Source organism: Macadamia integrifolia, chromosome 5 (genome assembly GCF_013358625.1).
Source record: "Macadamia integrifolia cultivar HAES 741 chromosome 5, SCU_Mint_v3, whole genome shotgun sequence".
NCBI lineage: Eukaryota > Viridiplantae > Streptophyta > Magnoliopsida > Proteales > Proteaceae > Macadamia > Macadamia integrifolia.
Window position 1 is genome coordinate 34,472,770 of NC_056561.1, and position 26,891 is coordinate 34,499,660.

The following is a 26,891-nucleotide window of genomic DNA, read 5'->3' on the forward strand; positions in this document are numbered from 1 at the left end:
TGCATTAATGACTCAAACTCATGGTCCAGATTTGCTCTAACTCATGGCCTAGATATCGGCTGGACAATAGGACTCCATTTGGGGAGGTTGATTTTTCAACCCACATGCGAAATTGTCCGGACTCGTAGACAATGTAAGGAGGATAACAAAAGGACCCACCTCCTAATCTCTGATAGCATGTTGGAAGGTTTAACTCCAAACCCTAAGGCATTAGTTAGAGAAACTTTCTCACGTGTATGAAGACACCGAAGACCTGAATAAATCAATGTGAAATTACAGCTCTATAACTCTTAACATCTTATGATTTTTATGAACAAACTAAACTGCAAGGATGAGAGATCCTTGTGTGCATATGTTTTGGCGTGCCCAACCAAATCATTGTGGTCGGCTTGGAAATGCCCTCAACTCCTCACCCCTTCCCCTTCCCTGAGGGTCCGAAGCTGTCCCCTTTCACATATTCGTATCTTCCATTGATACACTTCCTTTGGGTTTCCAATAATATATGCTTTACCTAATAATAAACAACACAAAATTGCTGACAACAAAGCATCTCAGTTGCATTCATTTCATATATTGAACAAGAATGCCTCTCTCTCTCTCTAGAAGGAAAAGATGAGTTGCCTGGAAGGACAAAGCTGGCTGGCTAGCTTTGAAGGGGACAGTGGAATCCTTTTAGTTTTACCTTTTCTTTGTTTATCATATCAGAAAGAAGAAAACCCATTCAAGAGAAGACTTTGAGTGCCAATTTAAAACTTGTCAACGAGGACGACCCACGTCGGTTTTTATTGTGATTTTTTATTTGTTTATAATTTCCTTAAGCTTGTGATAAGATGAGAGAGAGAGAGAGAGAGAGAGAGAACTATGATTTATGCTTACAAAAACATTCATGCTTAAGAGTTATGTTCTTTAATTTGATGCCCTCCTTTTCAATCATTAGTCCCTTATAAATATAACACTAGTCTTCTCAATGGATGATGAACTGGCAGAGCATCTTTGCTTCAATTAAAGCTTCTTTGGCTGCAAATCTCTGCATCCTCTCTCTCTCTCTCTCTCTCTCTCAAAAGAGTTTTGTAGCAGGATATATGGGGAGAAAACCTTGCTGTGAGAAGGTTGGGTTGAAGAGAGGCCCATGGACAATTGATGAAGATAACAAGTTAATGAACTTCATCCTCAACAATGGCATACATTGCTGGCGGCTAGTTCCCACGCTTGCAGGTGTTTGTTTGATAAAATCTCTCTCTCTCTCTCTCTCTCTCTCTCTCTCTCTCTCATTTTGATGTGATTTTGATTGATGCTGAAGGTCTGATGAGATGTGGGAAGAGCTGCAGACTACGATGGATTAACTATCTAAGACCAGATCTTAAGAGAGGAGCATTTTCAGAGGTGGAAGAGGATCAACTTATCCAACTTCATGCACGTCTGGGTAACAGGTCCTTACATGCAAAATATTAGCCATCATCTCTTTATTTTTTCAGCTCTTAAGTAACTTCTATACCTAAATTTAGTAGGATCAAATTTTCCTTCACCCATGGTGAAAAGAGAATATCTTAATCTGCGTCATATCGAAATCTGACTCCAACCCTTTGATTAGACTGAGGAAAGGCATACATTATTGTCGAAGGACAGAAATATTCTTTTTCAGTACAATGAAGGCGTTAGATCACCATGGTTGAAATCTGGAAGAAATTCGCTTTTCACTTTAGCAATGGTAAACTTTCGCCAATTTAGTAATGGTAGAATACAATGTCCAAACTTTTTTTGTTTACGTATTTCAAAAGCTAACAACTTTTTGGAAAGACGAAAGCGCATGTGTCAATATATAGACTCTAGTGCATGCCCTTTCACATCCCACCCATGGATCCCACGCCCTCTTGCCTAATTAAATGTACACATTATTAAACATTTCGTCACTTTCCCCTCCTATTGTGCATAACTGCACTCTGAAGTCGTTGTATGAAACTCTTTCCCAATTTTTTTTTACTCAGAAATACCATTCTAATTCTTCGAATAAGTCTATTTCAATAGACAAAACGATTCATTGAACCGTTTTTGTTACTAACAAAATTTAAATCTTTTGCAGATGGTCGAGAATCGCTGCACATTTCCCCGGCCGTACAGATAATGAAATCAAGAACCACTGGAACACTCGAATCAAGAAGAAGCTCAAGCTCCTTGGTTTAGATCCTTCAACTCACAAGCCAATAACCCAATACCCCAAAAGTTTTGACATGGAAGCTGAACCAATTGCAGAGTCTAGTTGTTCATTGAGAGAGCAAGAGAATAATTTCAATGTTGTGACATTTGATAAACAACAACAACAAATAGAAGAGACTCTGGGGCTTCAGAAGAAACAAGATCAAGACTTTCATGAACTGCACTCAAATGAAAGTAGAGTAAATCTTTCTCATGGTTATGAAGTGTTGTGGGAGACCATGGATGTGGGATCAGAGCTATACCCAACAATTACTAATCCCTCTAAGTCTAATGGTTATAGCCTTTCATTTTCTTTAGATGTTTCACTTAATCAATCCATGGATGAACCCTCATCCTTACAAGAAAATTCTAGGCAACGTTGGGTTGATAATGTGGATTCTGTGCTTCCATGGGATGGATTCCTTACTATAGAGGACATTTTGTCTTTTGGGAAATTACCAGTAAATTAAGCTATGTATCAGTCTCTGTACCACTAAGGTTCTTAAGGTTTCATTGATGATTAATCTTAAACCAATTGGAGGGAATGGAAAGAAAGAATTGTACACATTAAATTTCAATGTTTGTACTATTGTGGTGTGCCATTGAGACAGTAAATTATTGGCTTATTCTTTCATTGTTGTACTTGGCCCATGCCCTTTTTTTAGTCAAATTTTTTAAGTGCTCAAACTTGTATCATTTTTTTAGTATGTAAGCTTTTCTTAATTAGTTTAATTCTCAACCATTTTAGATTTATTTATTCTTCATTTTAATTGGCTCCTCATGGAGGTTAAATTTTTGGGTTATATGATAATTAATTCATCGATTGTTAACTTCTTACGTAATATACAATGTCGTTTATATCTTGATATGAAAAATAAAATTCGTTTTAGCTGATATTATATTTGGGGGGAGCATTTCCTACAAGAGGACAAGAGGGCAATGTAAGAATGAATAATATATATGTTACACCAATAAGGATTTGGAAAATAGTATCATCTATATAGAAACCACATTGTCAAAATAGGAGAGACAGGATCATTTGTGAGCCCCAGTGATAATGAGAAGGGTATAAAGGAATCTTCATCGATCTCTAACTTCTTATGTTGTATATATACAATATCATAATTTATCTTGATGGGAAAAATAAAAACTTTTCAGCTGATATTATTTTGGGGAGGGGGGAGGTTTCCTACAAGAGAGTGGGATTGTAACTGACAACCGATTAAACGGCATAGATGCAATGTGGAGAATCCCATGGTCAATAAAGTGAAGGTGTATAGAGAGGTGTGGGAGATACCATCTCCCCCCTTAGCCCACTTTTTTCCTAATATATAGATTTAAGATTAGGGATAAATAATGTTGTCATGCTACATATTGTACATTAGCGCTTCCTATGTCTATCTCATTCTACCCTTGTTATGGGAAGAGAAAGACACAGAATAACATTACGCAGTCAGACAGGAAACCCGATCCCAATTAAGCTTCTAAAAGAATTTTTAAGAAAGTAACCAATTCTACAACAATACCCTCTTTTTCTCAAGTTTCACCTTCCACATGCTTAAACAAAATTACTTTGGGGGAAAAAAATGCCAATATTATAATGGCATAGGGGATTGGAAGTGCTATTGAAGAAAGAGATACAATAATGATCAACTCCTAAGCCTCCTTCCAAACCCTAATTATAAAGCTGCAGAAATGCTAAAAAAAATAATAATAACAACAAAATAAACATTATTAAAGGTCCCTCAATTTGAGTTAATTTTCCATTCAAATAGTTAATGCTCCCTCGTGGAATGAATGTGGCTTTTTTCTTTTCTTTTTCATTTATTCATGGCTTCCATGATTGTACGCACGATACTTAAACAAGTTTATCCAAACACAACTTGCAGTGGTTGCAATGCAACTTATCTTAAAGAGTTTATAAACTCACTAGCCCTCAAATCCTCAATCTCTAGCACTAGGAATGGTTCTTTAGGTCAACCATTTCAACACTTAAATTGGCCAACATGAACCTACGTAAGCAGGAACCCTATCTCATGTATATGTGTCCCTATATCAATGACACAATAAAAGTGTCTAAATGCACAAGATTCCCACTACTGTAAGGTTTGAGAGGGACAAATGTACAAAGTCTTATCCCTTATTTTACAAGAGAAGTTGTTCATCTTCCACTAAATGTTTGCATTTTATTAATAAAACCAATAAAATAAGAGCTATTAGTAGGAGTCACCTCTTCCCTCCCACTACCTGCCCCTTCCACCTCTTCCATGTCTTGTGCCCCTCTCTTGACCCCTCTCACCGGCTCCCTCTCTTCCATGTCTTGCTCTCATTCTCTAACACCACTGCAAACCCTTACTGGCTCCCCCTCTTCCATGTCTTGTGCCCCTCCCCCGACTCCATTGCAAACCCTTCCCAGCTCCCTCTCTTCTCAACCCCACCAAAAACCATGTAACTCCCTTGCCCCCGATCACCTATGCCCCAATCTACAAATTCCCCCCACCATCGTTCCCCTATCCCTACCTCACACACTCTGTTCTCCTTGTCACCCCATGAGCCTCCTGCATTTTCAGCCCCCACCGCCTCCTACAACAACTCCCCAACAACCTTTGTAACCCAACCCGACCATAACAACACCTCCATTGTCCTGCCACTCACGTAGTAGCATGTCTTGTCATCTCCTTTCTCTGCCCCAATCCCTTGACCCATGCCACCCCCACCTCCTGCTCCTCCCCTATATCACCCTCCACCACTTGTGGAAATCCCAACCAGGTGCATGCAACCATTACACATACCACCAAAAGGGGGATAAGCCCATGGAAGAAATGAAATCTTCCGTTGGTAAGATTAATCCTCCTTTTGGTGGTGAAGCTAGTAGAAGGAGATGAAGAAACGAGAGGGATTTTTGGAATTTCAGCTAGAGATATGGTGACGGTGATTTAACAACTAGCAATAATCCTTCCTTTAAGGGATTTTCTTATCCTTTAAGGTGTAAAATAATTTGTCTTGTTTTTTTCCTTAGTGTAACATAGTTTTGTTAGTGACGATAAACACCATCATTTGATTCATTTTACATGTATATTCAAAAAATGCGCATGATAATGAAATTTTTTTTATAATGATATAATGATGACACTTTTAAATTATGGGAGACTGAAGACTAACTAATCGTGTGGCCTTTACGCCAACACAGGACAATGGGACTTCATACCCAAGCATCCAACATGGGCGAGATGGTCATTTCATCGCCCCTGTATCTGGGTGTAAGAGTGCACATCTGAGTAGCGTTCTCTTCTCCTTCAATTACAGCTGAAAATCTTTTTGGCAAAAGGTTTTGTGCCTATCGTGCACAACCATGCACACAACTATTGGATGGGGGATGGGGGATGGGGGTATGTGAGATGCACCTCTCAATGGCTCAACCTCTATCTAACCACTGTGATGCACGATCTTGCACAAAACCTCTCTCTATTATTATTATTATTATTATTACCTAATTTGTATAATTTTTAAAAGGGAAAAATAAGCCAAGGGGCAATTTCTAAATAACACTTATAACAGTCCTTTTAACCAAAAAATGGACTTAAGAAAAACCAAACTGTCAAGAGAAGAGAGTGAAAATTAGAAGTTAAACATGGATTGAGTCAGTGAGATGAATAAGGCGGAATAATATTAAGGTGGCGAATTGGAGATGGAGGTCGGGTTTATGTTTACCCATCTCGGGATTTTCTTACTTTTTTATTTTCTTCTTCTCTCTCTACCCATCCTGGTGATCTGGGCATACTGCATTCGCTCGTTGGATCATTTGGATACCAATTTGATCTTTAGCATCACATTATCTAGTTAATTTCAACTTCAAATTTAATCGCTTTCGTGGTTTACAGCGGCGGCATTTCCTTTTCCTTTGATTTTTCTTTTTGAATTGTGATCAAGGAATGGAAGTTGCACAGAAGGTGTTCGATGTTATGCCCCTGAAAAGTGTGGTTTCTTCTGTTACATTGAAAGTAATGTCAATGGCAGCCTTAAATACTTCTGGTTGGTAGGTTATTGTTGCAATCTCTGTGCCTCGTACTCCAACATCATCTCCACGAACCCATTTGATTCGGATCACCTCAGCTCAGCTGTTAAGAATTTTATGCTCAGATTTCTGAAACCATTGAATGAAGCTGTCTTCTCCTAGGGGATATATCTTTGTTGGATTGATAATTCAGTAAGGTGATTACCTGAAGATAAGGTGTTATGGGTCTGGTAAGGTGAGACTTGAGAGCCAGCCTGCTATCTGTTTGGGATCCGTGGCAGCTGCTCCTTCCTACGTGATCCTAAGCATCCCGAACAATGCTAGCAGCACTCCGGAGGACGCTTCAAAGCATTCACACTTCAAGACAACCTCCGCAGCTCACCAGGTTTATTCTTCTTCCCCCCAAGTATGTAAGTTCCTCTGGACCACTTAAATCTTTACGGACTCGACTTTTTCAGGAAGAAGCATTAAACCCTTGTCCTCATAGTATGAATATTTTTTTTTTTGGTCTTAATATAGTGGCATCATTTCAGGAAAATCTAGGAAAACAAATGAAGAACTAGATTTATTATTTGGGTAGGCTTTTAAATATTTTCCTCTAATTTGAGATACGGGAATTTTCCTTCTCTGCTGCTAATCAGTGCTCCTGGAACTGTTAATTGATAGTTTTGGCTTATTACCTGGTGCAAACTGCAACATTCTGGTGGTTGGGTTGGGAATGGGGAAGAATTCAAAATATTATAGACTAATTACAAGTGAGGAATCTCTTTTTTCTACTGGCAATATTGCTAACCAACTGTTTACCATCTCTAAACCCTCTGTTTCTGTCAAGATACTGATTACCTCATGGAACTAAGCTGGATTTTTACTAGGAATCTCAGCCTACATGTGTAATAAAATATTACTTACAGAAGCCCATGAAGCGATATTTAGATGATTTCAGTCAGTATTACTAAACGTGCAAGACTGAGTGGTTTGAATATTCTGTCGTCAACAACAAAGCCTTATCCCAACTTAATGGAGTCAGCTACATGAATTCGAGCAAGGACAAAAAAATAAAATAAAATAAAATAAAGGGAAAAGTAAAAGTGAAAGGAAACAGAACACATCTTCTGTCATAACCTTAAAGAAATCTTGGAAACAAGAATCTGAGAAGAAGGATTGATTGTTTAGGAATAATTTGGGCCCCCTTTTGATGAAGATACACATGTTTTTTTTCTTCCTCTTCCCCACTAAAGGTAGTAGCACCCAATACCCATTACTTCAGTATATATTCGAACATCTCACTTCTTCCAGTTACTTCAGTGTGTATTTCATAAGTTTCTTTCAGCTCAAATTTTCAGCTTAAAACACTTCACTAGTTCACTTATTGTAGGCAGTTTGTGTGATTAATTTCTCTCAATATTTCTTGCTCAAACCTTTAATTTTAGGTGAAGGTGGAATTCACTGATGAGAGTGTATTCAATCTGTCGGCTGAGTTTCTTCGCACACATAGCCCTGCAGTTGATGGCAAAATTAGGTCAGTGGCAGGCGAAAAGGTAACCACTCAATCACCTTTTAATTTTAAGTGTTCAATCTATTTTGTGATTCTTTTTTGGGGTATTCTTTTCATATTTTTTGGAGTGGGTACCAAGAGTAAAATCAGGCGAGGAAAAAAATGATTTCCGTGTCAGGCAATCACAAACTGTCCTCTAAAGTCTTGGGATTGGATTGGGCGTAACTGGCTAACACCACTGATGTTCCCTCAAAGATCAGCCAGTATCTTCGGGACCGGTGGTGTCTCATCAGGTCTGCAATAACGAGATTCAAATCCTTACCATTTATTGATTTCTTTGACCACCAAGAACAGAGTATTAGACTAGGCAGTTTGAGTCATCCAATGGATCAGATGTGTAGCCTTACATATCTATACCAGCACTGCTTCTTCAACAGTTCGTCCTTTTTCTGAGTTAAGTCTAAACATCTCTGTACTGTACCCTGTACCAATGTTGGATAAGCATAAAATTGTTGACATTGGGTGTAGGCTTCTAATCCACTCTTTTGAGAAGTACCATGGACCCTTTTCTTCTGAAAGTTTTTGGATAATGCCAATTTATTACTATACTGTTTCCATTTTGTGTTTGAACTAGCCAGGCTTGAGATCTAAATTTTCACCATTTGGTTCGGGTGCAAAGCACATAAAAATGTTCAGCTCTCTCTTTAGGAGCTCAACTGCCAATGCCCCAAGCGACTTTGATAATCAGCTCATAAGCTTCAGTACGTCTATTGCATTTTTGAAGCAGACGATTTGATTCTGCCTCATCAGTGTCAGCCTCTGTTGTCAAATTGGTTCTAGAAACCTTCCCCACCTTTCCTGGTTGGTTTATAAACTACCATTGGATATTCGGATTCATATGCTTATGCCTCTTTGTATGCGACTACTGATGATTCTTTGGATTTGGAGGAATCGGGATATGTTGGGTCTGGAGAAACCAGAGAGGATGGTTAAGGAGGATGTATTAGTGTTTCATATTTATCACATAAAATTTGACCATTATGCAGAACCCCGAGAATGAGTGCAAGTGATTTTCATAATCTTCAACATATCCATAAAATTCATGTTGCTTAAATGCCAATCACAGCCTAATTCCTGAATCAGGTAATATTTGGGCGACGCCACGTGGGGATCATGTCTGCAGAACCTGTAGGAAACTATGGAGTAAGGTACTCGAAAACCGGCTTATTGGTGCTATTGTTCTTTTTCTCTAATTTGCTTGTGTTCTAAAACTCCGTTTTGGCTTTGTTTTGATGGTGTTGGGTCAAGCAGAATAGTTTTCGATGACTTGCATAAAACAGGTATATATACATGGGATTATTTGTTTCATCTTGGAAGCAATAAGTTTACCCTAATGAGGAATTACATCAAGACCCTGAAGAAGCATGGCCTTAGCCGGGATCCCTCGAGAAGAAAATGATTGAGGAATTTTCAATCGTTGGTTTTGTTAGACTATTGTTTGCATAAAGGGGCATCAGCGTGAAGGAACCTAGCTAGGAACTGTGACAATGGAATGATGTTTCTTAACTGTGACAAATTCATAAATGCAAATCTCATCTCAAGCTCAGCATAGAGAGCACACTAATGAGAAGCAACATAGGGGGCAGAGAAGTTATTTCATGCAAGGAGAAATAGAGAGAGATTGCTAGCTCAGAGAGCCTTTTTCCCTTATTTGTATTCAGTTATTTGTTTTCCTCGTCTTCAGTCCACATGGATTCTAATTTACCTCAGTAATAATCTTAAGAAAAAAGGAAGTCATTATTTTTAGAAATTACACATTATTAAGCATTTGAGTTTTATTAGAGTTATTATTGATTCTTCCTCCTTGCCTACTTTTTCTAAAGATTAAACTAATTTCCCCAGATGGTTGAAGAAACCCAATTGCGGGTGAATAACAACAACAACAACTACAAAGCTTAGCTGTATCCCAACAAATGGGGTCGGCTACATGGATCCGCAAGTAAATGACAAAAAACAAAAAAAAAACTCTTTGGGGCATCCCACTCACAACACGTCTGCAGCTCGAATCCTAGCCCTCCAGGCAACTCTGTTAGATGTCATAATTTGGTGAAGATTTAACTTTTGCATGTCTTTACTAATTACTCATCAATGATCAATGTTGGCCTGTCCCTAGCCCTTTCAACTCCATTCATCTGCATCTGGTCATTCCTCCGTACTGGGGCATCCAAAGGCCTCCTTTGGACATGCCCAAACCATCGTAGTCGGCATTCTCTGAGCTTATCCTGGATAGGGGTAACTCTTAAATCCGATCTAACCTGGTCATGTTTTATCCTATCTCTCAGGGTTTTGTCGCAAATCCATTTCAACATCCTCATCTCAGTCGCACTCAATTTATTTATGTTACGCTTCTTGACAGCCGAACATTCTGAACCATATAGAATAGTTGGTCTTATGGCGGTCCTATAGAATTTTTCTTTAAGCTTTAGAGGAATACGTCGATCACATAACACTCCAGATGCCCCTCTCCGTTTTATCCATCCTACTTTAATTCTGTGAGAAACATCATCATCAATTTCACCTTCTTTGTTTAACGTAGAGCCCAGATGAAGCAGTCACTTTGCGGGATCTCTCTCCCCTCAATTTTCACTTCTTCACTATCAATCATCGATCTACTGAAGTTACACCTCATATATTCCGTCTTCGTTTTACTTATCTTGAGACCTCTCGATTCCAAAGTAAGTTGCCATAGTTCCAACTTATTATTAATCTGTCACTGTTTCACCGACCAAAACAATATCATCTATACACCACAGGACCTCTCCTTGAATATTCTTAGTTAAATCATCTATGACAAGTGTAAATAGGTAGGGGCTCAATGCGAATCCTTGATGTAACCCGACATTAATTGGGAACTCAGCACCTTGACCTCTCACAGATCTCACGCTAGTCACTACATCTCTATACATGTCTTTAATAATATCCACGTATTTACTTGACACTTCTTTCTCCTCTAAAACTAACTAGATTGAATCTCTGGGAACCCTATTGTAGGCCTTTTCTAGGTCAATGAAGACCATATGAAGATCTCTCTTGTAGGCTCTGGCTTTTTCCATAAGCCCCCTAAGTAGGTAGATCGCTTGAAACCGAATTGGTTCTTAGAGATATAAGTTTCTCTTCTAAGCGAACTTCTATTACCTTTTCCTATAGTTTCATACTATAACTCATAAGTTTAATGCATGTATAGTTGTTGCAGCTCTGGATATCTCCTTTATTTTTGTAAATTGGAACGATATTGCTTCTCCTCCATTCATCAGACATCGTTTTCGTGTTCATAACCTTGTTAAACAACTTGGTTAACCAAGTGACTCCAAGTGGTCTCAAACTCTTCCACACTTCAATTGGGACCTCATCCGGACCTGGTGTCTTCCCTACATTCATCTTCCTTAATGCCTTTTTAACCTCGGTCACTCCTATCTTGCGTACATACCTATGGTTCATGTTGTGGAGCCGACTACTCGAACCACTCTTATTAGGGATGTCTCCATTAAGCAAGTTACAAAAATACTCATCCCATCTCCTTTCTATGTCTTCATCCTTCACAAGTACTTTGCCATCCTCACTTTTAATACATCGAACCTGGTCGAGATCCCTCCACTTCCTTTCTCGAATTTTAGCTATTTTATAGATAACCATTTCCCCTTCCTTAGTATTTAAATTGTTGTGGAAATCATCATATTTTCTCGCTCTTGCTATCCGCACAGTCTTTTTTGCCTCGTTCCTGGTGGCCCTATATCTCTCTTTGTCTTCATCTTCCCTAGTCCTTTGCCAAGTTTTAAATTATCTTTCTTAGTCTTGATTGCAACCTGGACCTCAGCATCCCACCATCAAGTCTCTCTAGGGGCCAACTTAGTACCCTTAGCCACCCCTAGAACCTCCTTAGCAACTTTCTCAATGCATTTTATCATTACATTCCACATCATGTTGGCGTCCCCTTCCCGATCCCACTTTTCATGCTTCACCATTTTATCTCTAAAGCACCCTACTGACTCTCCTTTCAATCTGCACCACCTAACCTTAAGGCACACTTGATTCCTTGTTTTCTTCTTTGGTAAATTGAAGCACATGTCCAAGATCAACAACTTATGTTGAGAGGTTAAACTCTCCCCAGGTATGACCTTACAAGCCTTACACATCCATTTGTCATGTCTTTTAGTGAGGAAAAAGTCTATTTGACTGGCATGCTGTCCACTTTTGTAAGTAATTAAGTGTTCTTCCCTTTTAGTGAAAAGCATGTTAGCAATGGATAGATCATATGTGACAACAAAGTCCAGAACTGAGGTTCCCTCCTCATTTCTCTCCCCAACTCCAAAGCCTCCGTGCACCTCTACATAATCTCTCCTATCCTTCCCAATGTGTCCGTTTAGATCGCCTCCCATAATAATTTTTTCAACCGATCTAAAATTATGCATCAATTCATCCATGTGTTCCCAAAATTGTAGCTTGTAACTCTCATCCAATCCTGCTTGCGGAACATAAACGCTAATAATGTTAACCACTTCTTTATCTAACACTAGCTTTAAGGATATGATCTTGTCCCCAACTCTTTTAACATCTACCACATTGTTCTTCAAGTCTTTATCCACCACTATGTCAACTCCACCCCTTCCACTTTGGTCTCCCAAATACCAAAGTTTAAAGTCATCCAACATCTTAGCTTTCATCCCTTTCCATCTTGTCTCTTGGATACATGCAATGTTAATCCTTCTCCTCCTCATGACATCTATCAATTTCAAACTCTTGCCAGTTAGCGAACCAATGTTCCATGAAGCACATCAAGTCCTCCTTCTATTACCAACATTCTGAACACGCTTCTGAATATGTTGCAAAGTATATTGACGTGAGTCGTTTGCGTGGGATGCCCTGACAACAGGAGAAAAAAAAAAGACATTGGACACACAAAGTGGTAAAATGCGATCAAAAAACATGGGGATCCATGTAAAAGGAAGATTGGCTAGAGATAATATGGTGTCGGCTGCCTACGTACCGCACCAAAATAGAGCTATATAAATATAGTAAGAAATAAAACAAAAGAATACAGTTAATGATGGAACCTAACACAATAAAAAAGTGTTCTCAGAATATAAAAGAAAAGCACATAGCACCCGACCAAGGTATAGTATACGTAACCGCAAGATTCTAACATACCAAATCCATAAGTACTTTTTGAATGCCAATAAATCTTGATCCTTTTTTTTTTTTTTTTAATCTCGTTATCAATTATATATAAAGGGAGCACAAGGTTCACGCTAAAGGAGCTAGCAAACAAGGCAAACACTATATGGTAGTCAGACACAGCCGATTAAAAAGCCAAATGATGCAACATGAAAGATATACAAGCAGACGTATGTTCATGTACTAAAGCATAGAGAAGACAACTGCTAGTGAACTGAAAGTATATGTATGATCATACATTATCAATGTAAAAAGAGTGAGTGAGGGGTATCCCTTATGACATGGGTAACTTATAGCCTGTGACGCTGTCGACCAGATAAAGACTCCACTGAAAGCCTAGAGTAGTGGAATGCACCAGGGGTAGTGTCTCAGCAGTGGTGATGCGTTGGGGCTCAGCACAACATCAGGCAGGCAGAAATGGGTATGGGAGCAGAATTAGTGTCACTGGAGCAGGCGTGATTGAGTGGATGTGGAGGCGATCGGTTGAAAAGTCACTAAAATTATGAGGAGGAATCGGGTGTAGCATGTGGAATAAGATGTGGAAGCGGCTACGTGCACCCCAAAGGTTGAGGTGCGCCGAGGGGCACGCGGGTTGAAGGGGAGAAGATAAAAGAAATCGAAAGGAATCAGTGGTTTTTCCCCTTTTTTTTTTGCGTCTCGGTGGTTTAAGGTAGGTGCGAAAAAATAGGGTGTGTGGTAAGGGAATAAGCCTTGGTGTTTCTGCAATAGGAGAGGGAATATAGGAAGAAGGGGGCGTAAGAATCGGTTGGGTTTTTTTTTTTTTTCCTCCAAGGGAAATCGTAGTGGAGGAATGAAGGGGTCTCGGTGGAATGGTAGAGAAGCGATCGTTGCAAGACCAAGGAGAAAATGGGTGACATCAGTGGAAAGAAAATAAAATAAAATACAATACCACGGCCGTGGTATTTCAGTGAGGAAATTGGGGGGGGGGGGGGGGGGATTTCGACCAAGGAGAAAATGGGCGAAATCAGTAGCAAGAACCAAGGAGAAAAATAGGGTTTATGGAATGGTAGAGGAGAGATCGTTCGTGGTTTATCTCCTCACAGAAATAGGGAAGGAAATGAGGTGAGGAGAGGTGTGAGAATCGGTGTTGGTCGGGGAGGGACGAGGTAAGATGAGGGAAAAAGGATTAGCAGAAATCAGAGATTGAAAGGATTAGGAGGCGAGAGAGAGAGGGGCGTGAGTAAGATGGCTCGAGAGAGAGAGAGAGAGGAAGGAGAAGGGGGTCAGGGGTATACCTACCTGGTCCGATAAGCCCTAGATTGCCGCCGCCTCAAATGGGGGAGGGAGTGTGTGCCGGAGGGAGTAGTGTATCGGAGAGTTTCAGAGAGCCGTCAGTAGAGAGTATCAAAAGATTGGACCCTTCCTGGGAATCAATTGCGGGTGAACCACACTAAAAGAAAAAAATAAAATAAAATCTCTTGTTAGGGATAATGCACTCTAGGGTTGTGGGTAAGTTTTTCTCATAATTTATTTACCATGGGGAAAATGGGTACCCAGTCACCGAGGTAAGATGGGAGTTGAAAAATGGGAATCCAGGTAAACCCTCGTGTAAACAAATGCGTCTTGAAGCTTTTCTACAGGATCTGTTTAATTTAAAATTTTTATGAGGCTAACAGTGAAGGTCCATGAAATGGTGAATGAAGGTACTTGCAGACAAAGATAACAATTAAATCCTTGGGGAAAGGTAAGGCCAATCACATTATGTGGGTTGAATTAAAAGAGGTAACCATAACAAAACAAACAGAAGCAAACTTCACTACAGAAGGATGGATCAAAAACATTGCACAAAGAATTCAAGAAGATCCAATTTCCTGGGTTAAAAACCCAGCATTCATGAGAGCATTCCAATCCGGTTAATCTGATCCTCGGAAGGAAGTAGGGTTAGGGCATTTAAACACCAATTCCAGGGCCAATCCAAGCCTATTCCTATCCGGATATCAGCTTGAGAAAGATCCAGTTTCCCATTCTGTGTTTTTCGACCCTGTTCATGACCAACAATGTTTCTGAAAAAATTACAGCAGCCAGCTTATCTTAAAAGGCTGGCAAAGTTGATCTTGTCTCACAAATCTATGACACGAGACAGCTTCTGGATCCTATTCAATAAAAAGTCCCCTTGCTTGATAGTCGCTTGGTACAAAGCATTCTTTGCATCTGGCCTGTTTGTTTCTAGTACACCAGCAACTTTATCAATCTTGCAATGAAGTTTCCCTGCGGCAATGAAACGTGACAATTCCCTGGAACAAAAAGGGAGCAATTAGATAACGCACATCAAATTCCTTAGACCAAGCACCAACTCACAAATGAAAGCCTACCTACAACCAATCTCTATGCCCTTAAAAACCATATGTAAAAACATCTCCCAAATATATATATATATATATATATAGATAGATAGATAGATATATAATAGATGGGCAAATTATAGCTAAGCATGATTTGAAAATGCAAATACCATACTTACATATCAATAAAGTCCACAGTAACTCCAAAAGCAGTAGCCATGGCCTCCATGGTAACACTCTTGTAAGATTCCAAAAACTGTGAATAAACCACAGTGCGGACCTCCCTCATGTAATACCGGAAATGGGGATGCAAATAACGATCCAATTTAATTTGCTCGGTCAAGCCAGCTGATAGTCATACAATAGAAAAGACAGAAATCGGGATCAAACGGTTATTACATTCAAGAAATCTGCAATAAAAGTACTCTCACCGTAGGTACAGTCACTATATGTATGCAAGAATTACAAACAAAGGAGCAAAGGATACAGTAGTACAACCCTTAACAGAGGATGGCCCATGACCCCCAAAACTGAATAGAAAGAAGAAAGTACAGCCATGACAATTACATCATAGAGTAAAATGTTCCAAAACCAAATCCAAGACTGCCTTTGTTCTGCTAGATCATCCTCATCGCATCAGCAATCCTTGGCATCCAGAAGTATGAGCATCACTCTGCCATAAAATCCCCTATATATTGTATTAAGATTAGGTTCGATTTGTTTCACGTGACTTGGGCTGCAAATTTTCACTGCCTGATTCCCACAAAGCATGTAAAATAGGGACAAATTTCCTCTCTCTCACTCTCACCTCTTGGTTACATTGCCTTTACCACCTCTCCATGATCTCATCCTTCTACCTACCTTAATAGAGCCTAGAGTTGGTTCCCAACTGTATTTTCAACTTCAATTTGAGTTTTATCACTCCCAATAGCACTATTTATGGTGCTGCGGGCAAGTTGTCAATTACTGAATGTAAGAATAATGGCATGTTTCCTAATGTTAACAAATATTAAAAAGGTAATTTTATAGTACAAATAAAATGAAAAACACTTACATGAAAAGAAAAAAAAAACATTAATTTTCAGTAATAATTTACTATCTATTTTACATGAAGAAAAAACAAACATTGGAAAGTAAAACTTTCCTCAGGTAAAATTTTTTGCTTGCATGGAAACTCTTACGTGAAAGCAAACAAAGCCTTTTGGAAAGGAAATGCAAACAAGATTCTCAACTACACCCGCTAAGGAAGCGAAAAACCTCCCAAAAAAAAAGGTCTACTAACAAGAAGACTTACAAGGACAAAATTCTGATACAAGCAAAGAGACAAAGTGATAGCAAATAGAAAAAGCCAACAAACCTATTGCAAGATACGAGGAGACACTTACCAAATGCTGAGAAGAAAGATTTGTATTGGCATCCATGTAAAGAGTTCATGAACTCAGCGAGATTAGGAATTTTCCCTATAACTGTCAGGATCTCAGGTGCATCCACCACCTTCAACAGATAAACCAACATTTTTTTATCAGTAAGAATTTTGTTAACAGAAAACAAATCTCTTTTCATATTAAGAATATAAATAGGTCACAACGCCTCTAAGTATATTGAGCTAGAACCAATAAAAAGTAGCCAGCACTATGTTTGTGGTGGCAAAATCAAATATACCTTTTGCTTCAGAGAAACTCTGTCCAAAGAAATGATGCTTGTAAGGACAGTATAGAATATGAAGGTGTCATAAGGAAAAATCTCGTAAGTTGTGAATGTCGATATTGAATCCAGGAACAAGTTTGCAGCTTTCTTGAAATTTCTTGTGGCCATGCAGTACAAGCCTTCGTATACCTTTAAACGATTTTTCCTCTCCCAGTCACCACCTTCCTCAAACAAGCTGGCATTAAAAAAAAAAGTGTGGAATATTTCTCTATCTTTCCCTTTTATCTATATAACAAAAGTAGAGTTCAGACAGTGAAATTGATTAAAAATTATTCAGATTGTCAAATTACTTCTTCGCCTTCTCCAAGCCTTTGGCTATGAGATCAAAGTCCATGTAGAAAAAACCAAGCTGAAGCGTATGAAAAACCAAGTCCATCTTTTGGCCAATGGCCACTGTCTTGCTTTCAGTAACCTTTAGTTGCTCCAGTGCTTTTTCCTGGGATTCATACGGGGGAATATGTCAATGAGATGTGAAAACATCCACCAAAAGAAGTTCTGAAAGAAGAACTAGGAAACAATCACTGACACATAACAACAGAACATGCAAGGTACCTTGTCACTGATTCGAATGTAGAACAGTGATTTTGCAAGATGAGCCTCTCGGACTTCACTTTCACCGAGGTTCTCTTCAGCATCTGCAATTCTGAATAAATGGAACAAGAAGGTTTGTGTAAGTACAGGAGAGAGTATTCCAATAATCACAGCCTTGAGCAACAGTTTATTAAATTTATAGAGATTGCTAGTTTGTTACTAATTCAAATAGAATGAGAGGCAGGCCTAAACCACTTTGGGAGAAAAAAAAAATTTTGTTTTCTTTGAGGCGGGGGGGTAAAGACCTGCATGGTTTAGGACAAAACCAATATGGCCTACCTAGATATGAATAACAAACAGGTCTGTGTAGTCAACCTATTTCTGAGTGGTCAAGGTTAGTTGTGTTGAGTATTGATACTAGCTAAGGCATGCTTATATGTTTTCCATTGTACTCTTCCTTGATATATATATATATATATTTTTTTTTTCTTTTCCAAAATATAAAAAAGGATGGCCAACAAACATGGGTGATAATTTACCATATGCTAAATTTACAAACATCATCAAACAAGCCCTCCTGTTACGCCAGTTCAAAGAAAAGGAAATAATCCACTTGAGTTTGATCATGGTGGCAATGATCCAGGATTTTCTGACAAATCTGATCATGATAGCAATGATCCACGAGTTTCTTACAAACATTCAATGGATTTCCCAACAATATCCATAGACATACTTAGCATTAAAGCTTAACAACTTGTACAAAGGTAACAATGAAGTGGTCCAGAAAAAATTCCCTCTCGATACATCCTATTCGAATGGAATGATTAATGCTACAGTTGAACCCTTTGGCAAAACTATTTCTAAGTTCAAGGAGAACTTCAGTTAACTTGGGATAAAGGTTGTGCAATCATGCCAAAACATGACAGATGTTGATTATGTTATTATCTCCATAACCCACTTTTACAAAAATTAGGTTCCTAATCTGAAGGATTTTCTCGACACAACTCAGCCTTATCACAACTAAATGTGGTCAGTTACATGGATCCTATTTCTCCAATCAGTTTTATTCAAAGTCATACAGGATTCCAATCCTAAATTATACATGTCCTTTCTCACCACTTTTTCTATGGTTATTTCAGACCTACCTCTAGCTCTTTTAGCTCCTTCAATTTGCAATAAATCAATAAATCACTTCTCCATACTGGAGCATTCAAAGGCCTCAAATTTCCGTGCTACCTCATACAAGTTTCTCATAACTCATCCTGAATAGGGACAACACCCAGATTTGCTCTAATGTGAAGGATTTTCTCATACTTGTAATTTTTACCCCAATTTCATTTCCGAATTTAGTATCAAATAAGTATGAGAAGAAAACAACCGAACACAAAGATTTTGATAAGGAAGCATTTTAGAGGTAATATATAGAACAACTTAATTAGGGCTAAGAAAACCAACAGATCGAAAATTAGGTCCCGGCGGAAAAAGAAACCCACTTCTCATCAAGCTTCTTGAGCTCTTCCTCGATTTTCGAACGCATCGAATCAAGAACAGCTCGATCCATCTCCAATACGTTCTCGGTAGCTAGGGTTTCATAAAGTAAAGCCATATCTGAAGATGGAGAGATAAAAGAACAAGATTAATGTCGTCAAAATGAAGGAAACTGAATGGAAGATCAAAAAAGAGAAACGCAGAAAGTAATCGGTTACCGTCAGCTTTAACAAATGCCAAGACCTCCTCCTTCAGCCTGACCTTCTCAATGTCCGGCACGTCCGGGTGCCTCAGAAGGAAAAGCTTATGTGCTAGAACCAATTGTGGCTGCTGCTTTCCTTCCTGCCCTTCCATGTTCGTCTTCTCCCTCTCTCTCTTGCAGAGATTTCTCTCTTGCAGAGATTTCTCTCTTTAGAGTCTGAACTCTGAAGTCAGGACTCAGGGTTTCGGGGTTCCTTGCAGATCGAGTGAAACGTTTTCCACTCTATTGTCTCCGGAGTTGTATATGTGATCCCGTGCTTCGCAGAGCAGTTGGCTTATGTAAAACATTGGAAAATGATTGCGTCACCAGCTGGTTGTTATGGCCTTTGACCTTTCTAAGCAACCGCGCCTAGTTAAGAGATTTGGGAAGAGAAAAAGTGAACACAAGAGTGAGTTTGAGAAGAATAAACTTGTTTTGCACTAGAGAACTCTTAAGTACAAGACTTGAGAACTCACTTGCTTGGTGCCTTGGCTAAATGAGGGCACCTCTATTTATAGTCACTCCTAGTTACAATGAATGGCTAAGATATGTACATGTGTCTTACATCCAACGATTGGGGTGGAAACTAGAAGCTTCCCACCTCCTTAGTAGAGAACTCTAGAAACCTCCCATAATATTTCCTTATAAAATATCTAGAGTTCCACACTTTGGTAGAAATCTCTAGAAACTGGGCCTTACTAAGCCATTGGGCTTGGTTTGTGGGCCTTCAGTGGGCAGGCTGTGACACTCTCCCCCACCTAAGTCGGCGACGTCCTCGTCGCATCTTCTTCGTGGAATCTTTGTATGTGTTCTTGGAACTGCCATAAAGAGTCGGCGGGTTTCCAACTTGCCTCGCTCTCTAGTACCCCCTTCCACTTGACTAAGTACTCCCTTACTAGGAGGTACGTCTCGCCTTCGGACGATTCGATCAGCGATCAGGTATTCTGCCTCCTTGTCGTAGGAGGTGATGATAGCCATTGGTGCTCTTGTTGAGGTTCCACGACTTGGATCTTCCTTGTCTCCATGGTATGGCTTCAATAGGCTTGCATGGAAGACTGGATGGATCTTGAGCTTAGGAGGTAGGCTTACCTCATAGGATATTTTGCCCACCTTCTTGGTGATTTCAAACGGGCCTTCGTACCGGCGCACCAGCCCCTTATGTACCTGCCTTAGGGACTTGAATTGTTGGGGTAGAAGCTTCACAAGTACCAAGTCCCCGACCTTGAAATTTTATGGTCGCCTCCCTTTGTCAGCCCATTTCTTCATCTTCTTAGTGGCCTTGTCTAAGTATGACTTAGCCACATCTCGCCTTGCTTGCCACTCCTTGGCAACCTTAAACGCCGAAGGGCTTTTCCCCATGTAGCCGGTCATTACCGTGTTTGGTGTTTGGCAATCTCAAATGGACTTTGGTTCGTGGCCTCACTTCGTTGGAGGTTGTAAGAGAACTGAGCCACATCAAGCAACTTGGCCCAGTCATGTTGGTTAGCACTCACGAAGTGCCTCAAGTAGAGCTCCAACAAGCTATTAATGCGCTCTGTTTGCCCATCGGTTTGGGGATGGAAGCTTGTTGAGAAGTGTAGTGATGATCCCAACAACTTGAATAGCTCCGTCCAGAACCTCTCCGTGAAGCGAGGGTCTCGATCACTTATTATGGATTGTGGCACACCCCAATGTTTGACGATGTGCTTTAGAAATAGCCTTGCCACTTCTTCCGCCGTACAATCCCTTGGTGCCGCCACGAATGTGCCATATTTGGAAAATCTGTCAACCACCACCATTATTGATCCATACCCTTCGGACTTGGGTAGGGCACTGATGAAGTCTATAGAGACACTCTCCCATGGTCTTTCTGGTATGGGAAGTGGCTCCAGTAGTCCCCTGGATGGTTGCTGCTCTACCTTATCTTGTTGGCATACAAGACAAGTTCTCACATAGGCCTCTATGTCATCCCGCATCTGAGGCCAATAGTAGGCCGCTTCCAATAATGCCCGCGTGCGCCTTTGTCCTGGGTGGCCAGCCCATTTAGTGTCGTGGCATTCACGAATGAGGTTCCTCCATAGGTTACTCCACTTAGGTACGTAGAGTCTCCTCTTCTTAGCATAAAGCAAGCCATTTTTCTCCCAAAATCTTCGTGTCTTGCCCTTCCGTGTAAGGGCAAGTAAGCTCTTAGCCACAGGATCATGTTGGAGGCCCCCCTTGATCAACTCTAGAAGTTCCCCCTCCGGTTGGCTAAGAGAAGCTAACTCCGCCTTTCTACTAAGTGCATCAACCACCTCGTTAGCCTTACCTGGCTTGTATTCAAAGACGAAGTCGAACTCTGCCAAGAAGTCTTGCCATCGAGCTTGCTTAGGACTTAACTTCTTTTGGGTTTGAAAGTAACTAGTGGCAACATTGTCCGTCTTCACCACAAACCGTGACCCAAGTAGGTAGTGTCGCCACGTCCTTAGGCAATGCACCACCGCAGTCATCTCCTTCTCATGGACTGTGTAGCGCCGCTCTGTCTCATTCAACTTACGGCTCTCATAGGCAATGGGGTGCCTTTCTTGCATCAACACCCCACCGATAGCAAAGTCATATGCATCTGTGTGCACCTCAAATGGTTTGCCATAGTCGGGAAGGGCAAGCACTGGTTCCCCCATGACAGCCTTCTTTAAGTCCTCAAAGGCCTCTTTGCATGCGGCCGACCATAACCATGGTCGGTTCTTCTTTAGTAAGTCTGTAAGTGGAGCTGCCCTTCTTGAGTAACCTTGAATGAACCGTCGATAACAGTTAACTAAGCCAAGGAAAGACCTTAGCTCAGTCACTTTAGTTGGTGCCTCCCATTCTTGGATAGCCAGCACCTTGCTCTCGTCCATTTGTAGGGTTCCACTTCTAATCTTTTGACCAAGGAACATCACCTCCTCTTGTGCAAATGCACATTTCTCCTTATTGACATAGAGTTGATTGTCCCTTAATTCCTTGAAAATGATCTTCAAGTGTTGAACGTGCTCCTCCAATGTGTTGCTATAGACGACGATGTCGTCCAAGTACACCACCATGAACTTATCGAGGTAGGGGTGGAAGATCTTGTTCATAAGGGTGCAAAATGTAGCCGGGGCATTCGTGAGTCTGAACGGCATCACCAAGAACTCGTATGAGCCATATCGCGTCACACATGTTGTCTTTGGCTCATCACCTTCCGCAATGCGGACTTGGTAGTACCCCAATCGTAAGTCTAACTTGGTGAAGTACCTTGCCCCACCAAGTCTATCAAATAGATCTACTATCAAAGGAATGGGATACTTGTTCTTGATTGTTACCTTGTTCAATGCCCTGTAGTCGATGCATAGTCGAAGTGATCCATCATGCTTCCACTGGAAAAGAACCGGGGCACCGTAGGGAGCTTTAGAAGGGGGAATGAATCCCGCATCCAATAATTCCTTAAGTTGCTTCCTTAGCTCCTCCAGTTATAGCGGTGACATTCTATATGGTGCCATTGCTAGTGGCTTGGCGCCTGGCTCCAACTCAATGGCATGATCCACCTCCCTCCTAGGTGGAAGCCTCTTAGGCAACTCGTTTGGCATCACATCCTTGAACTCTTCGAGGACCTTCTCGATTGGCTTGGGTAGCACCTTAGTTGGACCGTCTTCCTTAGGCTCTAAGAGTGCTGCCAAGTATGTTGTCTCCCCCTTCTTAACTCCTTTCTCTAGCTGTATAGCCGAAAGAAGTTTTGGGCCGTCCTTGGTCCCTTGTACAGTTAGGACCATGCATGGAGCTCCTTCCTCCATAATGCAAACCGTGCTGATAAATGGCATGGGTATGGCCTTAACCCTTCATAAGAAATCCATGCCAAGCACTACTTGAAAATCATCCATGGGCACTATCGACAAGTCAACCGTGCCCTTCCATGTCCCGATGTTTAACTCGACCCCTCAAGCAACACCATGTATAGGACGGGCTTGGGAGTTGACGGCTTTAAGCCATCCTCCCTCCTTGATCCCTTTAAGTCCAAGTCTCTTCGCCTCTTCTTTTGAGACGAAGTTGTGCGTAGCACCTGTGTCTATCATGGCACGAGTGGGCTTACCTTTGACATGCACCTCCACGTACATTAGCCCTTTTTGTGAGGTTGTGGCTTTGATCTCTGCCTTAGCCTTGATGGAACTTAGTCATTGTAGGGACCCCATATGCGCCTCATCGTCTTCTTTCTCCTCAAGTAGGGCATTAAGAGCCTTTCTCTTGGGGCAATCCCTGGCCTAATGGGGACCATCACACAAGAAACACTTATCCTTGGGCGTGAACTTGTCCCTTTTGTCTTGCTTGAGCCTACCCTCCTTGTTTGAAGATGGTTTACTGCTACCTTCCTTGGGAGGGTATGTCTTAGGCCCCTTATCTCCCCCACCTTTCCCATTAGTACCCTTCTTGGCCTTAGAATTGTCATCTCTCCTAAACTCTACCAATGACTCTGCCGCTGTGATGGCTGAGGCAAGGTTCTGCACACCTCGGCTTTGTAGTTCTTGCGCAACCCAGCCTTGGAGGCCATCCATGAAGTTGAATAGGAGTTCCTCCTCGGTCATACTCGGGACTTTGAGCATTAGGGTAGAGAATTCCTTCACATAGTCCCTAATAGGACCTGTGTGTTTAAGCCTTTTAAGGTTCTTCCTAACCAAGAAGGTGGCATTCTCGGGATAAAAGTGTTTCTTTAACTCAGTTTTGAAATCATCTCAAGTGTCTATGGTGCACGTACTTCTCTCTATATCGGCATGCTTTCTACGCCACCATAGAGTTGCATCATCAGTGAGGTAGAGAGTAGCGGTCCGTACCTTTGATGCCTCATCATTAAGTGCCATTGCCTCGAAGTACCTCTCCATGTGCCATAAAAAGTTGTCGATTTCTCGTGCATCTCTCTTCCCAGGGAATGGCTTGGGCTTTGGCACCTCCATCCTAGGCACTTCTCGTGAGGTAGTAGCTCCCCCGGCCACCGCCCTCTTACACAAAGCCCAATCCTCACGTACCTCAGCAACACAAGCTTCTATCTTGGCCAACGCCTCCCGCATTTGATCCTTGAAGGTGGAAATGTCCTCCCACACATGAGCCTTAAAGGATGCAAACTCCTCCTTTTGGTCATATGCCATGGTGTTGAGAGTACTCAATAGGGACTCCTTGAGCTCTCCTTCGAGCTCCTCCCCACTTTGCTCTACAACATCGAGGCGTCCCTTCACCTCGCCCATTGCTAGCTCCACCCGAGCTAAGCGAGACTCCATAGCACAACCAACATCTACGGACTTGTCTTTGCTCCTCTTTTGCTTCCCAGTGTTGGGGTTTCCCTCCCTTCCACGGTTCTGCTCACATGTTGCAACATCTTGTATCTCTGAAAGGTTAGACATAATGGTTTATCCCACAAGCTTGGCTCCCTCGCAACCGAAGCTCTGATACCACAACTATCACGGCCTTAGACCTTTCTAAGCAACCGCGCCGGCACTTAGCACTCCCACTAGCACTAAGTCAGCCTAACCACCCTCCTTAAGAGATTTGGGAAGAGAAAAAGTGAACACAAGAGTGAGTTTGAGAAGAATAAACTTGTATTGCACTAGAGAACTTTTAAGTACAAGGCTTGAGAACTCACTTGCTTGGTGCCTTGGCTAAATGAGGGCACCTCTATTTATAGTCACTCCTAGTTACAATGAATGGCTAAGATATGTACATGTGTCTTACATCCAACGATTGGGGTGGAAACTAGAAGCTTCCCACCTCCTTAGTAGAGAACTCTAGAAACCTCCCATAATATTTCCTTATAAAATATCTAGAGTTCCACACTTTGGTAGAAATCTCTAGAAACTGGGCCTTACTATGCCATTGGGCTTGGCTTGTGGGCCTTCAGTGGGCAGGTTGTGACATGGTGCTGTAGATCAGTAACTCACCCAACATGAGCGGAAAATACTTCTAACGGCATATTTCGTATTAATGGATAATATAGCGAGGCACTTTTAGGTTCATCTTTAGTTCTGGTGGTTTCTTCTTTGCCAGTATCTAACTTGCACGAGTCGAGCTATAGCTTTTGGAGTAATCCACCCTCGGGCATGGTTTCAAGTATCGATCTTGTATCGATCATATCGCATTGATATCGGTTGAGATCGATCTTCAATCCCTAATTGATATGAATCGATTATCCGTATCGTTTCAGGGGTAACATAACACTTAGTAAAAAATTAGTACTTTTTAAGAAACACGGACAAAATCAACTAAAACCCATCAATCCGATCTGATCCAGACTAGTATCGACAAATGCCGATACCGATACCGATACCATTCCCTAAATCTATGCCCTCGGGTGGTGGGGCGTCTTGCTTTTTCATAGGTTCGAGGGTTAAAGATGCCGACCTTGAGCCTTCTTGTCAAAAGTAAGGACGCAAAGCGTTTATGATCCTATATGGGTGTATTTTTCTCTGATCTACAGTGGTGTTTTTTTCCATCAAGTTGGAATGTTTAGGTGTCAAAACAAAACTACAACTATTTATTGAAATCAAACCGAATCGTTTACATTAAAACTATGAAATCATTTAGGCTATATTTGGTAGCCAAGGAAAGAAAAGAAAAAAAAAACAAAAGTTGTACATTTTTTGTGGTTTAAGAATTTTTCATTGTGTTTGGTATGTCTTGAATCAAGAGAAGAATTTTTTTTTTTTCTGTTGAATTTCAAAATTCACCTTGAGAATGATGAAATTTTCTTCTGCTATCAAAAAAAAATCTTACCTAAATCACAAAAAAACATAAACATTTTTCTTTTCTATTCCTCTATTAGTTGCCAAACAGTCATAATTTTTTTATTTTCTTACCGTTTTATTTATTTTCTATTCTTTTTTTTTTCCCTTCTCTTTTCTAGATTTTTTTTTTCTTTTCATTTATTTTCTTTTCTTCTCATGGCTACCAAAAATGACCTTAATAAATGATTCGGTTTGGTTTCAATATTTGAAACCGTTTAGTTAAACTATTTGAACTGAATCATATTATATGTAAAGTAAGTTAAGTCATTAATGGTTAGAATAAATAATTATGGTAAAAATAAACAAATCCCAGATAAAAAGAAAAGGACAAAGAAATGTCCTGTGGGGGAGCACAACTTCTACCACCAATGTGCCCCACTGTATCTCTCTCTCCTCTGCCTATATGGATCATTTTGCATGGGGAAGGAGAGAGATATACCGTGGCGGAGGCTGCACTCCCCCACAATCCCATTTAAGAGACATTCAAACCTTTAAAATATATTAACAACTATAACCTAATAATTATTGAAACAAAACATATAACAATGAGAGATTCATTGTTAAGTCTATATTCATTTGAGAAAAAAAAATTATAAAAGAGTCGTTTGAAAAAAATAAAAATAAAAGACCTGATAAAACCTATTAAAATTGAAATGAACCATTGAAACCATTTATTAAATGGTTCAATTTTGGTTTTATCTACAAAATCTTGCACTAAATTGAACCAAGCTGTTAACATCGAAACTGGATCGTTAAACACCCTTAGTTTTAGTGTGTTTCCCAAAGTACCCTCCCGATAAACTCCACACACATCTAAACCTCCCATGGTGAATGGATTCCTATTCTCGTTGGCTGAAAGGAAACCCAGCGCTACTCTAAGTATCATCATAAATGTTGTTATATGTTTTTTCATCTTTTCTGCATTTGATATGAATTGATAATATTG

General features: G+C 40.5%; 4 protein-coding genes across 4 annotated transcripts; 2 read left to right on the forward strand and 2 right to left on the reverse strand.

Annotated features, from left to right (window-relative positions):
• The first annotated feature begins 1,024 nt into the window (after positions 1 to 1,024).
• Positions 1,025 to 2,825, forward strand: LOC122078185 (myb-related protein 315-like). Its single transcript, XM_042644067.1, has 3 exons — positions 1,025 to 1,215; positions 1,301 to 1,430; positions 2,081 to 2,825. The coding sequence occupies exons 1-3, from the start codon at positions 1,083 to 1,085 to the stop codon at positions 2,661 to 2,663; spliced, it is 846 nt and encodes a 281-aa protein (XP_042500001.1). The 5' UTR covers positions 1,025 to 1,082; the 3' UTR covers positions 2,664 to 2,825.
• Positions 2,826 to 5,705: 2,880 nt separating this feature from the next.
• On the forward strand, positions 5,706 to 9,550 carry LOC122079367. Its single transcript, XM_042645766.1, has 4 exons — positions 5,706 to 6,618; positions 7,639 to 7,746; positions 8,847 to 8,911; positions 9,015 to 9,550. The coding sequence occupies exons 1-4, from the start codon at positions 6,526 to 6,528 to the stop codon at positions 9,160 to 9,162; spliced, it is 414 nt and encodes a 137-aa protein (XP_042501700.1). The 5' UTR covers positions 5,706 to 6,525; the 3' UTR covers positions 9,163 to 9,550.
• Positions 9,551 to 11,587: 2,037 nt separating this feature from the next.
• Positions 11,588 to 12,412, reverse strand: LOC122078031 (craniofacial development protein 2-like). The gene has a single exon (XM_042643907.1). The coding sequence runs from the start codon at positions 12,410 to 12,412 to the stop codon at positions 11,588 to 11,590; it is 825 nt and encodes a 274-aa protein (XP_042499841.1).
• Positions 12,413 to 14,685: 2,273 nt separating this feature from the next.
• LOC122079366 (26S proteasome non-ATPase regulatory subunit 6) lies at positions 14,686 to 19,477 on the reverse strand. Its single transcript, XM_042645765.1, has 8 exons — positions 19,183 to 19,477; positions 18,970 to 19,084; positions 17,498 to 17,588; positions 17,236 to 17,381; positions 16,901 to 17,120; positions 16,624 to 16,732; positions 15,418 to 15,586; positions 14,686 to 15,190 (listed from the first exon to the last, which is right to left on the reverse strand). Exons 1-8 carry the CDS (start codon positions 19,316 to 19,318, stop codon positions 15,016 to 15,018), a joined length of 1,161 nt encoding a protein of 386 aa, XP_042501699.1. The 5' UTR covers positions 19,319 to 19,477; the 3' UTR covers positions 14,686 to 15,015.
• Positions 19,478 to 26,891: the final 7,414 nt, after the last annotated feature.